This window comes from Dromiciops gliroides, chromosome 4 (genome assembly GCF_019393635.1).
Source record: "Dromiciops gliroides isolate mDroGli1 chromosome 4, mDroGli1.pri, whole genome shotgun sequence".
Lineage (NCBI taxonomy): Eukaryota > Metazoa > Chordata > Mammalia > Microbiotheria > Microbiotheriidae > Dromiciops > Dromiciops gliroides.
In genome coordinates, this window is record NC_057864.1 from 334,770,824 (window position 1) to 334,785,941 (window position 15,118).

General features: G+C 40.4%; 1 protein-coding gene across 1 annotated transcript in view; it reads right to left on the reverse strand.

Annotated features, from left to right (window-relative positions):
• LOC122725324 (prolyl endopeptidase) overlaps positions 1 to 13,759 on the reverse strand; it is a 140,417-nt gene extending 126,658 nt beyond the window's left edge. Inside the window, exons 1-2 of the mRNA XM_043962379.1 lie at positions 13,470 to 13,759; positions 5,595 to 5,669 (exon numbers count right to left, since the gene is read on the reverse strand). Of these exons, the coding sequence (XP_043818314.1) occupies positions 5,595 to 5,669; positions 13,470 to 13,514 (120 nt within the window). The 5' untranslated portion in view covers positions 13,515 to 13,759. The remainder of the gene's footprint in view (positions 1 to 5,594; positions 5,670 to 13,469) is intronic.
• Positions 13,760 to 15,118: the final 1,359 nt, after the last annotated feature.

Genomic DNA, 15,118 nt, shown 5'->3' on the forward strand with positions numbered 1-15,118 from the left:
TGACAGCTCTTTTGCTTTTCCAGCACTTTGCATATCCTGAGAGAAAAGTCAGCCACAATGGCAGCTGAAGGGCAGGTCACTAGAACTACCCTCCCTTGCAAAGAATATGACAGAGGTCATTAAAGGAGTAGCTAAATTGAAAACTCACTGAGAACAAATAAAAATTTTGTGATAACTTCAGAAAATAGGAGAAATAACTAATTTGTTCTGTTTTGCAAAGGTGAGCTTGAGTGTTTTTTTTTTTTTAAAGAATAAGAAAGGTCAAAGAAATGCTATCTCCTAATTGATAGTAGTGAAATAATTAAGAATGAAAGTGGAGGGGCAGCTAGGTGGCGCAGTGGATAGAGTACCAGCCCTGGAGTAAGGAGGACCTGAGTTCAAATCCTGCCTCAGACACTTAACACTTACTAGCTGTGTGACCCTGGGCAAGTCACTAACCCCAATTGCCTCACTTTAAAAAAAAAAAAGACTGCATCAAGCCCAAGAATATTATAAAACTTCCTAAGAAGATTTTACCACCACTCAGAAGACATTACCTTAAATATTCCCAAAGGGAAGACAAACAAAATAACCCAAAAGGATGGAGAATGCCTACTGTGCAAACTATGACATGTTGTGATAAGCAGCCTATTGAAGGAGAGCATCAGTACCTTGGACAGATACCATATACATGCCTTATACCTAATAAGTGCTTAACAAACATTTGTTGGATCAAAAGACCAATGAGTTGGGCCTAGAAATGAATAGGAAGTGAAAATGGAATGGATTATGCTTGGGAAACTTTGCAGTGTTTTCAGTAATCCCAAGCTGCTGGTTGACATAAACAACAATATCTTCTTAGTGATGCTCCATGGTTGTGAATCATGGTATACCACAATTTCTGAAGAGTACCACAATCGGGGCAGCTAGGTGGCACAGTGGATAGAGCACTGGCCCTGGAGTCAGGAGGACCTGAGTTCAAATTCTGCCTCAGACACTTAATGCTTACTGGCTGTGTGACCCTGGACAAGTCACTTAACCCCAATTGTCTGTAGTGGAAAAGAATCAATTGGAGTCAAAGGAGACTAGAGATAGGGAGGCAATTAGTAAATATTTACAGTATTATTCCAAACATAAAATGATGAAAGACTAGACTATAATGAAGCATTGAGAATGAAAAGGCTTACAGAATCACCTATCTAGAGCCAAAAGTAACCTCAAAGGTAATCTAGTCCGAATGCCTCATTTTACAAATGAGGAAACTGGGACCCATAAAAGATAACTGACTTGTCTAAAGTCGTACAGGTGCTAAGCCCTATAAGAGGTAGGCTTTGGATCCAAGTCCTTTTGCTCCAAAGCTGGTCTTTTTTCCACTGTACAAAAAAATATTAAAAGAAGAATCAACAGGACTAGATGACTGACTATCCAATTATAATGTGAGCTCCCTGTGAGGAACTGTTTTGTTTTGTTTTGTTTTTTTACCATTCTTTGTATTCCTAGCAGAGTACCTTAATGAATGCTTGATTCACTGACTGACTGACTAGATAAAGGGAAGAAATACTTCAAACCAAGTGATTGGCAAGATGATAATACCTCTGAACCGAAAAAAAAAAAAAAAAAGAGGTTCTGCATATGATGTCAGATTTTATTTTTAACATGTTAGTTTCCAAATGGTATTTTTTTTTACCTTCTTTTATTCATTTACATAAGGGATGGCTCTCTTCAAAAGGGAAAGGGAAGGGATACATTGCAAAATGTAGCTAATGTAGAAACAAAATATGTCAATAAAAATTATTTTAAACAAAGACATGATAAAAAGCCAAGAGACAATGGCACACAGCTGGTTTAGAAGTGGCAACAGAAATAAAAGAGTAAAGAATTTAATAATGGGGACAAAAAGCAAAAATAACCAAGGAAGCTGATCAGAAAATTTAAAACTTCCAACATCTGTACGGCACTGTATGATTGACAAAATACTTTCCTCATAGCAACCATGAAAGATAAATAGTTAAAATATTATCTCCATTTTTAGAGAAGAGGACCTCTCAAAACACAAAAGAATAAAATGAGCTGTGGGAAAACACCTACACCAGCACCATTGTTGGTAGAGTTATGAATGGCCACCCATTCAGAAAAGCATTCTGGAACCATGTTCAGAGAGTTACCAATCTATGCATATTCTTCAACCCAGCTACAGCACTGCTAGGACTATACGCCAAAGAAACAGAAGAGGAAAATGATCCATATTTACAATATGGATATATTGTAATATATTTATAGACGCTCTTTTTGGGGTAGCCCAAAAGTTGAAAACTAAATTGGTGTCCTCCTACTGGAGAATGATTAAGTAAACGTGGTATATAAATGTAAAGGATTGTTACTGTGTTGGAAGAAATGATGAAATGGACAATTTGAGAGGAAACCTTAATAATGCTGAGCAAGGTGAGTGGAATTAGAATGATTTATACAATAAGAACATTATTGAGAAAAACAACTTTGAAAGACTTTAGAACTATAATCAATGAATTAATAAACCATGAGTCCAAAAGAATGAAGATGAAACACACCACTCACCTCCTAAGAGAACAGTGATGAACTTAAAGTGTAGAAAGAGAGATATATTCTTAGACATGGCTAACATGGGAATTTGTTTTGCTGTACTATATAGAGATATACTGAAGAATTTGGGGGGAATTATTGGGTTTTTTTTTTTAAAGATTTGTTCAGTGGGCACAAAGGGTAGTAGGAGGCAAAGATCATTACTTTTTAAATATTTGTTACATGAAAATTATTTTAAGGAAACTATCTCAGAGAGGTTAATAACCTTGTTCAGGTTCAAAGTTACTCAAGTAATAAAACCAAGACTTTAACACAAGTCTGGTGACTAGAAGGACAGGACTCTTCTCACTATACCATATTCCCCTCAAGGAGAATGGAAGCATAAAACTGTCAAGGGAAGGGAAAACTGTGATAATTAGGGGTTTGAGGGTAGAAAAATGGGGAAGGAGAGAGGTAATTTGGTCACCAACTAATCTTCAAGCTTTCAGTGCTGTAAGGCTGATATGGCATTTGTTCTCTTTAGAAACAACAGAACCTAGTTGGTAACTGAAAGACTTATGATCAAAAGCAGCATAGGACAGTAGAACAAACATTACACCTAGACTAAAGAAAAACCTGAGTTAACAATCTGTCTATGACACTCACTGGTCGTGTATTGGCCAATTACTTAGCCTGAGTCTTGGTTCAGCATCTGTAAAATAGGCTTAAGAATACTTATAGCACCAAGACCACAGAGGAGTGGTAAGAAACACATGTGATAATGTATGTAAAGTGCTTTAAAGTCCTCTATAAGTGTGCTACTAGCTATTATTCTCTTTAACAACCATTTATTAAGAGCCTCTCACGCTCAGTGATGTTGTTGATGAGTGGGAGGAGTGGGATGGCCAATGATTTTGTAACTAGAACAGATGTCTGACCCTGGGAAAATCCCAAAGTTACTCTGCAGTTCAACATGGCCAGAGGCAAACTGATGATAACATGGAAAAGTTCTCGGTGAGTGAATCAGGCTTCATGTTTCCATCCCTTCTTTGAGACCAAAGTTTTTCTTTATTCTTGAAATGTTAGACATTCGCCAAGCTAGACAAGTCAAATTAAAAACCCCACTACATCAGTATTTTGGGTGTCAGAATTCAGTGACAAAAAGCCCTAGTCATTTAACTTTTTTTTTTTAAACTGACACCAGTAATAGACTTGAGGGGAGATTTTTCTTTGCGCTTAGAGGACACATGAAGATTCTCCATGTTCTAACACTCTTTTGCCTGAATTTTTTCAACTATGCAGTGGGAAGGACTTCATGCTAGCTGATGTGCAGCACCAAGCAGTATATGGCACACACACATTAGGCTCCTGATTACTTACTGCTTGCTGGAGGCATGAATAAATTTTCTTCATTTTTTAAAAAGCAAAACTTCTTTAGTCTGAATAAGATTTATTGCCTCAGATCCCAGTAAACTTATACCATTTCAGCTGAACTCCCATCTATAGAAAGAGAAATCATGGTAGGCATGACAAGGAACCAAGATTTCCATCCTAACCTTGGTTTGGTAACATCAGACAAGTCACTTCTCTTCTTGGAGACTCAATTCATTTGTACAATGGGGGAAAGAGCCTAGGGGAACCGGACTTAGATGAGGTCTGGAGATATGGGTTTGAATCCTGGTTCTAACAATAACTATAAAACCTACCAAAGTCACTAAACCCTAGGAGAGTCAATATAATAATCTGCTAAATGGAGATAATCATTGCACAGCCAATGTTACTGAATTTTTTGTGGAAAGCACTCTGTAAACTTTAAAGTACTTTGTAAATGTAAGTTATTCTTGGTAGCAATACAGAGAGCTAAGTCACCTCACACCTAAATTCCCTCCTAAGTCTGTATATGGTTTCAGCCTTGTCCCCAGGAGGAAAATCTCAAAGTGAATCTGGTGCAACCCAGATTCTGGTTCTGAGGTCAACATGGACTGAAGTGACCATACTGACCAGGGTCACAGTCCAGGATCTGGGCCCATGAACTTTACAGCTTGAAAATATTTAATCCACAAACATGCATAAAACACATTAAGTTAACTTAAGGGCAAAAAATACATTTCTGCACATCCACTATGCCTATTCCTTTTTCTATTTGGTCTGTGCAAAACAAAATGGGGTAGGTTTTTGCAAGTTATTGATGAAGTCTATTAATGTTATTCAGATGCTACTCTGAGTATCTCATAGCAACACTGCAACAGATACACTGGATTGTGCTAAAATACCCACTTGGAAAAAAACTTTAGCTTTCTTGCAGCATCCTTTGATGAAAATAAAGAATGCCTTCATTTTCTCCCTCTAAACTAATGATTTTCAAAAGAATGCTCCACTTAGAATTCTAAGCAATCTCAACAGTACTTGCATGTATAAAATGGCATAGGAAAAAAATCTTTTGAGACTGCCTTTCAAATACAGGAAGAATTATGCAGATTCAATATTTCTGAGAGTTTATCAGAATTCTAGCTTTCCTGTTTGGTGGCTTCACTTTATCTTTTGCTAAACATTTTCCTATAAATACTTAGAAGAATATCTACAAATATTATCCTTAAACCACTGATCCCACTGGCTTTTGTAACAGATAGCTGTCAACCCCAAGTTTCCTGTTATTTCAGTCCCATATTGGTTAGAGTTCTATTGATAAGAGTTCATCTATTAGAAAAGGTATCAGTTTGTCACCCATGAGATCAATCTATTAAATGTAAAGGAAAACCAAAAATGCACACACTCAAGACACACAGGCCTACAAATAATCACCAATACTGGCATAATTTAACATTGCTGAGTTACTGAAATAAATTGGATGAGATTCAGTTATATCTTAATATGTTAGTCAGATCACCCTCATTTATATATGTCTCTACTGGCCAGGTGCTCAAAGGCTCCTAAAATGGGAACCAGAAAACATAGGAAAGGTAAAGGGGAAAAAAGGACAATACAAAAAAAATTTTCTTATGCCAAGGTTTGGCCACTAGCTCCAAAGTTGATTCATGTTTTTCAAGGCAATCTCATCTTTAAATGTCATCAATTACCTTTGTTTGTTCACTATCTGGGTCTTCAAGCCAAACATAGGGGTCACAGATCTTAGACCCATGGTAATCTTGTACCTGCAAACAAACAAAACAAAGCATGAAATAATTAATGACTACTTCAAAGGAAGTTTTCCTAGAGAACTGAATATATGAGGAAATTTGTACTAAAGGCCTGTGAAGAGAGAGATGGAATGTCTGCACCAACTCAACGGCTACTCTTTTGGCTGATTACCACATGAAGACGGATTTGTCAGCTTCTGAAAGGCGTCAAGGCAGCTGGGTACAGGGGTGGAAGGTAGGGGGATGTTCAGAGAAGAGACCAAGGGTCAGAATACAAACGGCTCAGGCAGTACAATGCAATAGAAAAATCTTCTGCTGTGCTAATGAAAGCTAAAACTCTTTCCTCCCTGAAGAGATATATATTTATACAATACAAGGAGGACAGTGGTGGGGACATGTTTATGAACACACACAGACATACTTTACTGTTTTTCATTTCATGCTTATTAATGACTTCAATGGCAAGTAAACATGTCCACATTGCGTTTTGTGATCAGGTTTCTAAAAAATGAGTTTAGAACACTAGAAAACAAAAGTTGCCATGAACTGCTGGCATACCGGCACATCTTTTCTTGGCACCAACTGAAAAATCTAATTCATCTTGTGGAAGACTATTTCAGAGACTTGAGTCTCTGTGTAGAAGCTGTAAAAGTGTTGCTTTTTTTAAGTCATCCAAACATTATCCATTCAAACTATCATCATCTGAGAGGAAATGAGAGAAATTCTCAAGAATGACAGGGACCTGACAGCTATATAACTTTCTGGATATTAGCAGATGATGCCTAAAGAAATCATTCAGCAGTTAAGAAAATTAGAAATTCTCTCTGGCTTGCACCATTCTGATGATCCCTGGGCCATTTCTTTTCAACACAGTCTCTATTAACATTTCTGACTTTTGGATAAGGGCTTCAGTTCATTGGGCGGAAGCTGGTTGGTATGTGAAGAACTGTTTCTCCAGGCTCACATCCTTTGTTCTAGAACACTGAGAAAGTAAACTCATCAAAAAAATATATTCTTTCTCTCAAAGAACAACCAGGCACTGTCAATGATGCTGGCAAATATTATGTTTGGCATGTCACCAAGTGGGGTACTGGAATCTGCTTTCACTACAGCACGCTGTGAATCTGGCATTAGGTCTGGGACCACCGCCTCTACAAAGCTGTCTGACCTTAAGCTGATGGCCAGTGCTTACCCCAGAACATGAGGAACAATCGACCATGCTGTCAGTCACACCTCACCAAAATGGCACACTGGGTCCCACCTGTTCAGTGAAATGGATAAGAATATAGGAGCTCACTACTAGAAAAGTGGCCAGGGCTCCTCTCTCAGCAGCAGGTTTTATTTGACATCTAACAAGAGGGCATGTTGCTCCAGCACCAGGCTCCTGCTTTTCACAGAGGGTACTCTGTGCTACTCCCAAAAAGCATAAAAGTACATAAGTGGACTCAGAGAACAGTCAAAGTAGTGATATTTATGATAATCAGCAATGATCAAATCATGGAAAATGACAAACCCTGCTCTCATTAGATAATTATTAGATAAAAAATATAGAAGAGATTAAAATCGGTACCATATTCACATTGCTGGTGTCAAAGAAACAGGAACTTTTAAGGCATTTTTAATCCTTTACTGAAACTAATTTTTGTATTAATTTATCTTTTCTTCCTTAATTTTGTGAGGAAGGGAAGGGAGAATGGACAACCCTAACAACTACAGGAAACTTCAGGTATAGAAAATTCCTAAGTAATCTATGATTTTTGCTACAATCTTTTAAATTTACTGATGACTAATTGATTACAGACCAGAATCAGTTATCCATAGCTGTAGTTTGCATTGGTTTACTATTGAGAGCTACCTTTCTAGATACCAAGCCCCTTGTAGAAATCTATTTTAAAGGATCAATGAGAGGATGAGGAGCCAACTAAGGAGAAAGAAAAGGAATACCTAGAGATAACAGAGAACCAAGGGAATGTGATGTGCTAAAAGTAAAAAGAGGTATTTCAGTAGATGCTCATCAAGTATTAAAGCAGAATAAAGATTTTGGAAAAAACCAAACCACCAGATTTGGTGACTTTGAAATTATTAATAATCGTTGGAAGAGAATAATTTCCGGAGTAGAGTAATGAGTGCACAAGTCAGGCTGCAAGGAATGGAAGAGTGAGTGGGTAATAAGGAAGTGGAAGAATTGGGTATAAATGTGTTTTTCAGAAAATTTAGTGGTGAAGGAAAGCGAAACAGTGGGAGTGTCAAAGCTTAAAGTTTGGAACAGTTCCTGGTAGAACAAAAAGGGATTTGATAAGGATAGAGTAGAAGGTTTTGTTAAAAGGTAAGCTCCTTGAGCACAATGACTATTTTTGTTTTTGTCTATGTATCCTTTGAGCTTAACACAATCCCTGGTACAAAGTAGGTATTTAACAAATGCTTGTTGAATTCCGTGTCTGCATTTAAAAATCTTTAGAAGCCTTCTAATGTAATGGCATCATTATTATTTATACTGGGTAATAGTTAACCCACAAATATCCATGAGAAGCACTCATATTAATAGATGCTTCCTTATAAAGACACTGAAAATGAAATGCTATGGTCAGCATCAAACAGTGACTTAATGGTGGAGTTAGAATTAAATTTTGGCATTCCATAGGCCCAATAACATCCTCAAAGCATGGACAAGATACTCTGTTCTATGTTAGTGTTGTAATTAATTCAACTATATAAACATTTATTAAGTGTTTACTATGGGTACTAAGGGTAGAGGGAATGCAAAGATTAAATAAAACAGAGTTTATAATCTAGTAAGGGGATACCGACATTTATGCTTCCCAGATAGTAATTTCATCAATGGGGGAGGGAGGGATACCAACACTCCACCAACAAAAATCTTTATTCCTCTTCATCTTAAGAAATGTTCTTTGAATTGCTATAACTGAAAATGTCACACTATCACTAAACTATTATTGACTGAATTTTTAAATTAAGTCAGTTTTCTGGTAACAGTCATTCAATGGAGCCACTCAAAGTCTTTCTACCTGCATAGAACCAAACCACCATTGTCTGACCTGGGCTGGTATAGCCTTAGAGAACCCAGGGGCACCTCTGCACCAAAAATGCCTTTTGATGTAGAGCTGAAAGATAAAGATTGACTTTCTCAATGCCCAGTTCTTCTTACTCTGTATGGAAATGCATCTTTTAAAGTCAACAAGCATTTATTAAGCACTTTCTATGTACCAGGCACTGTTTTAAGTGCTAGAGAGATAAAGAAAAGCAAAAGTCAGTTCAAACCCTCAAGGAAATCAAACATACAAATAACTGTATATACAAGGTAAAGTGGAGGTAATCTCAGAGGGAAGGCACCAGCATTGAGGACTGTGAATGGCCTCTTGGAGAGATTTGAGCTGAGTCCTGAAAGAAGCCAAGGAATAAAGTTTATTCTAACTTTACAGAAGTATCTCTGGTACCTAATCATTTTTTGATACTTGTATTATCATCTTGTTATGTTTATGTTACTGATAACAATAATAGTTAACATTTATATACCAATTTAAGGTTTGCAGATCTCTATACAAATATCCCCTTTTATCATTAAACTAAGCCCCACAGACTTGCCTAGGGTCACTCAGCTGGCTAGGTGTCTGAGATAATATTTGAACTTAGGTTTTCCTGATTCCAAGCTGAGCATTGTATCACAGAGCTGCCACTTCCTCCGTAAGTAGTGTCTAACTTAGACTATAAGGTCCTAGAGAGTTTACAACTTATACTTGATAGAGCCAGGAAAAATTAGGTTTGGAGATGATTCAGAGTCAGAACTAGGTGCAAATTCCAGCTCTGCCAAGGTAACCTGTGTTACCTTAGGCAAATTCTTTCAACTCTCTGGAGCTCAGTTTCCTCACCTGTCAGAAGAGGAATTGGGATTACATGATCCCTAGGATCCTTTTCAACTCTAAAATCTCTATTCTAAATCCCTGTGCAGGGGCAGGTAGGTGGTGCAGTGGATAGAGCACCGGCCCTGGATTCAGGAGGACCTGAGTTCAAATCCAGCCTCAGACACTTAACACTTACTAGCTGTGTGACCCTGGGCAAGTCACTTAACCCCAATTCCCTCACTAAAAAAACAAACAAAAAAACTAAACTAAATCCCTGTGCAAAATGTGATGATGTTGCTTTGTCAAAACACAAAAGAGTATTCTAAAGCATTGAAGGCCAATCACCAGTGCCTCAGTTTCCATGTGAAAAGGTATGCATTATGCTCACACTCTCACAGGATTGTGAGCCTGAAAGAAATACAAAATATGTTAAGCTCCTGTGGATAAGGATACAGATTCAATTTCACAAAATATTTTATGCACTATATGCAGGATATTATTAGGTATACGATGACCAAAAAAAAACTAACTAAAAAATGAGCCTCTGACACCTCCACAAGCTTATAGTTTAACAGGGAAGACATAACAGGTGCAGAAAGAAGGTAGGCTATAATAAGGACAAAGATGATATCTATATAAAATACTCTTATGAAAATTAGAGGATAGAAAAAATACTTTAAGCCAGAAAAAGAGAAGGGAAAGCTTCACAGAGGAGGTGATCACTGAGTTGGACTTTGAAAAAAGTTAAAGACTTCAACAGATGGAGGTGAAAAGGGAATGTATGTTCTGGTCCAGAGTGGCACAAAGTGGCACAAATGCAAAGATGAAGGCAAAGCAAGTGGAGAGCAAGGAATAGCTAATGGGACATGCTGGAATTGGAATACATGAAAAAGGATAGGGAAAGAGGACAGAAAAGTAGGTTGGAGCCAGACTGTTGAAGACCTTAAATTCCAGACTGGGGAGACATTTATATAATGATATATAATTACATTATAAATTACTATGAAGATACATCGTCATCCACAAGTACCAGGAACCTTCTCCTTCTCCTATCCCAATTTTCTACCTTTTGATGTATCTCCTCCTGCTGTTCCACCCAGACATTCCCAAATGCTGAAATTCAAGACTTAGCTGAAATGCCACCTACTCCATGAAACCCTCACTAATCTTCTAATGAAATATTCTTTCTTCCTCTTCTGAACTCATAGAACTTGGTACTCATCATGCACTGATTACACTCTCCTCTATTACATTTAGGTTTGGTGTGGCATTGTGGATAGGATTAGAGTCTGGAAAATCTGAGTTCAAATCAGGTATGTAAATATAAAAATAAATATAAAAACATGTACATAGCATGACGTGGTACAAAGTAGAATGGCTCTGGAGTTACAAGACCTGAGTTCAAATCCTAATTCTGCCATTTTTCATTTATGTAACTTTGGTAAAGTTACAACCTTTTTGAGTCTGTTTCCTCATCTGTGTAAGTATTGGACCAGATTACTTTTTTTTTTTTTTGGTGGGAGCAATGAGGATTAAGTGACTTGTCCAGGGTCACAGCTAGTAATTGTCAAGTGTCTGAGGTAGCATTTAAATTCAGGTCCTCCTGAATTCAGGGCTGGTGCTTTATCCACTGTGCCACCTAGCTGCCCCTGGACCAGATTACTTCTAAGGTCTTTTTCCAGCTCTAGATATGTGACCATATGACTCACTTAACCTCTGTGTCTTAGGCAACCTCGAGAATTTATCAATTACATCATAAACAAGTTATTTATGTGTGGGTGAATAGAGTTTCTACACAATGACTTTCCCATACTGAACAAACTGCTGATCTTTCCATTATTTCCTTATCTGTCCTCTACCTGATTCTATGTTCTTGGCAAGAATCATATTTGTTGTATTCCCATTTCTGAATGAATTAATATAAAAAATTTAATATATTGGGTTTTTAAAAAGCACACACTGAACATGTTATGGCCAAAGTCACCAAGGAAGGAGACTGGAGTCAAAGACAAGAACTTAGACACTTAGTGAAGTGGAATGCACATCTGGACACCAAAAGAAGTACACTTCATAAAACAACTCCACCTCTTTAGGGAAAAGAAAACACTAATTGGAATTCCAGTATTGCAGCTTTCTTTAGATTATTATAACAATCAGGTCAAGTTTTTTAAAAAATCAGTCAAAAAACTTGCCAAAACATAGCCACCAAATGACCACTGTTCAAACAAGTCTCTGAATGTATGAGACCACCTGAAAACATTACTTTAAATAGAAACATATTTAAGTTTCTTTTGAAGTATTAGCACACTTTCAACCACAATAAAGCAAAATTTTCTTTACAGTGGAAGACTTTGGAGCACCTAGGTGTCACAGTGGATAAAGCACCGGCCCTGGATTCAGGCGGACTTGAGCTCAAATGCAGCCTCAGACACTTGATGCTTACTAGCCCTGTGACCCCGGGTAAGTCACTTAACCCTCATTGCCCCACCAAAAGTAATAATAATAATTTAATTTTAAAAATAAAGTGGAGGGGGCAGCTAGGTGGCTCAGTGGCTAGAGCATCAGCCCTGGATTCAGGAGGACCTGAGTTCAAATCCGGTCTCAGACACTTAACACTTACTAGCTGTGTGACCCTGGGCAAGTCACTTAACCCCAATTGCCTCACAAAAAATAAATAAATAAATAAATAAAGTGGAAGACTTTATGACATCGAAAGACTAAAAAAAAAAGGGCTATTAACACTTAAAGGAACTTCATAAAACCCACTAACAGGTAACAGTAATTCGGAATGAGCTGTTACTGTTTTCTCTTCCCTCCAGAATTTATCTATTTACCTATCTATTTACCTACCTACCTCATTCTAATCCTCTAATCCCACTAGAAAGTAAACTCCTGGGAGGATGAAACTAGTTTTTCCTTGGTCTTTAGCCACCACCAACTCTTACCCCGCCTTAGCTGGGAACCTAGCAAATAAAAGGAGCTTAAAAAAACGCTAGTTGGATCGGACCAGAGTGACAGCTTTAGCCAGAACTCCCCTCAGCTTTCACTTTCGCAGCGTGCTACACAGCGGGTGATCCCAAAGCAAACCTCAAGCACCACAACCCTTCCAGGGAAGATGCGGGGATCTCAAGAGTCAACCCCTTCATTTCACCCGGGGCAGGGCTAACTGGGAGCCTCTTCCACATCGAAAAACTGCTCCCTGAGGGCGGGAGGAAAGGGGAGCATGAGGGGGGAAGGGCGGGAGAGGAGGAAGACAAATCGCTTTTTTTTCTTGTTCTCGGTCTCCATCGGTATGTCTCTCCTTCCTCCCTCTCATTTGTGGAAACTTCGGGGAGGGGGACCGAATTTATGCTTTGAGATTGAAAAGGTTTGCGTTTTTAAAAAATCCAAACCCGATTAAAATCTAGCAGGCTCTTTTATACACACACAACACAACACACACGCGCTCGCACACACAAAACACGCACGCCACACGCACGCACACGCTTTTACAACTGTTCAACCCCACACTTTCTCCACACATGGAGGCAAGCTCTTCCGCTAAGCTCCAAATCCAGACCAGCCGCTTGGGAGTCCCCGCGCCCTCCCGGGACAGTGACCTCCCCGACTCCCAGTTTGGCCTTGACCTCTGCGCTTTTAGGAACTAGAGATTACCCCCCCCACCCCCACCCCACCCCAACGCTCGGCCTTCACAGGAAGGCGCGTGGCCGGAGGGCTCCCCAGGAGCCGCGGCCGGTTTGCAGACCGCCTCCGGCCCGGGGGCCCGGCACGTTTCCTCGCAAACAAAAGACACGAGGAAGAGGAGGTAGGGGACGAGGGCGGGGGGCTGTGCGGGGCTGAGGCTGAAAGTGGAGGGGCGGCATTGCAACCTCGAGCAGTCCGTCGCCTGGGAATGAATGCCCCCCACCCGCCTCGGCTGGGCTAGGCGGGGCCGAGGTCCAGGGGCCGCACTCACCGCGGTCTCATCGCGGTACACGTCGGGGTACTGGAAGGACAGCATGGCCGGGGTGGGGGGTGGTGGGGCAGGCGGGACGCGGGCAGAGGCTGCGGACAAGGCCCTCCCTAAGAAGCTGGGGAAGCGGCGGTGGAGGCGGAGGCGGGAGCGGCACTGTGCGGGGAGGCTTCCTTGCACGGGTCGGTTTCAGGAAGACCGGGAGCGGAATGAGCGAGCGTCCGGGAGCGGGTAGGCTGTCGGAGCAGGAAGCAGCTGTCGGACTGAGCCGGCAGCCCCTCCCAGGCGAAGCAAGAGGGAGGCGGGCGGGGCCTAGCGGGAGGGGAAGCCGGCGCACAGCTCCCTCTGCCGGGAGCGCCGGGATTGGCGGCCAGCGGGGCGGCCCAGGCGGCACGGCCCAGGCGGCGCAGCCGCGGGGACCCGCCTGCGCACGCGCGTTCAGACCTCGCTCTCCCCAGTAGGAGACCGAGCGCAGTTTTCCTTTCCTTCCCTGCCCCCTAACAACCCCAAGGCAGTGGGTGAGAACTAGTTGTGGAGGTTCCCCAGACCGCCCTCCTGCTGCCGAAAGTGCTCGCCCACATGCTATGCGTTTTGTTCCCCTTCCCTCCCCTCCCCTCCCTCCCCTCTCCTCTCCTTTCCTCTCTCCTTTCCTTCTCTCTTTTTCCTTCCTTCCTTCTTCTTCCTTCCATCCTTCCCTCCCTTCTTCCTTTATTCTTCCTCATTTTTCTCTCCCGCTTTTCTTCCTTTCTCCCTTCCTTTCTTCTTTGCTTTCTTCCTTTTGCTTTCTCCCTTTCCTTTTTTCTTCCTTCCTCCCTCCCTTTTCTCTTGTTTCCTTTCTCCTTTGTCTTTTCCTTTCTTTTTCCCTTTGTTCCCTCCTCCTTCTTTTATTATTTCCTTCTTTTTTCTCAATTTCTTCCACTTTTAACGAGTTGGGACAAGGTGGAATGGTGATGATGGAGAGAATGTAGTCTCTCTTGACTTAGGAAGCCCATCAAGAGGCTGAATGCATAATATAGAGGTCATAGAACCATAGATTTGGAGGTCATCTGGTACAACCTCTTAATTGGGAAAATGAGGCCCAAAGAGGCTTATGGAGCTGGAAGGAACCTTAGTGTCCATCTAATGAGTCTCCTCACTTTACAGATAAGGAAACTGAGCCCCAGAGAGGTTCACAGGATCATAAATTTGGGACTGGGAAGTCCAACCTTATTTTATAGTTGAGGAAATGAGGCCCAAAGATTATAGGCTGAGCTGGAAGGGAGTTTAGAAGCCATTTAATCCAACCCTTCATTTTACAGTGAAGAAACAACCTCAGAGTAGTTAAATGACTTGCTCAGATCACACAGGGAGTAAGATCACAAAGGCAGCATTTGAACCCAGATTCTCTGACTCCAGAGCCAGTACCCTTTCCTTTATACAACAGTTTGGGGAAAAAAAATTGGGGTTTGTAGGCTAGAATTCCACTTAATCTAAAGCTCTGTTACTCAGAATAACTGTATGACCTTAGATAAGTCACTTAACCTTTTTGAAAGTTTTTAAATTCCCTTCTCTGTGATGTGAAGTTTTGGAGTATATTTCGAACTTTAAGTCAGTGATCCCAGTTCTGGCAGCCAAAAAAAAAAAGGGGGGGAGCTGAGTTTTCATACTTCTGT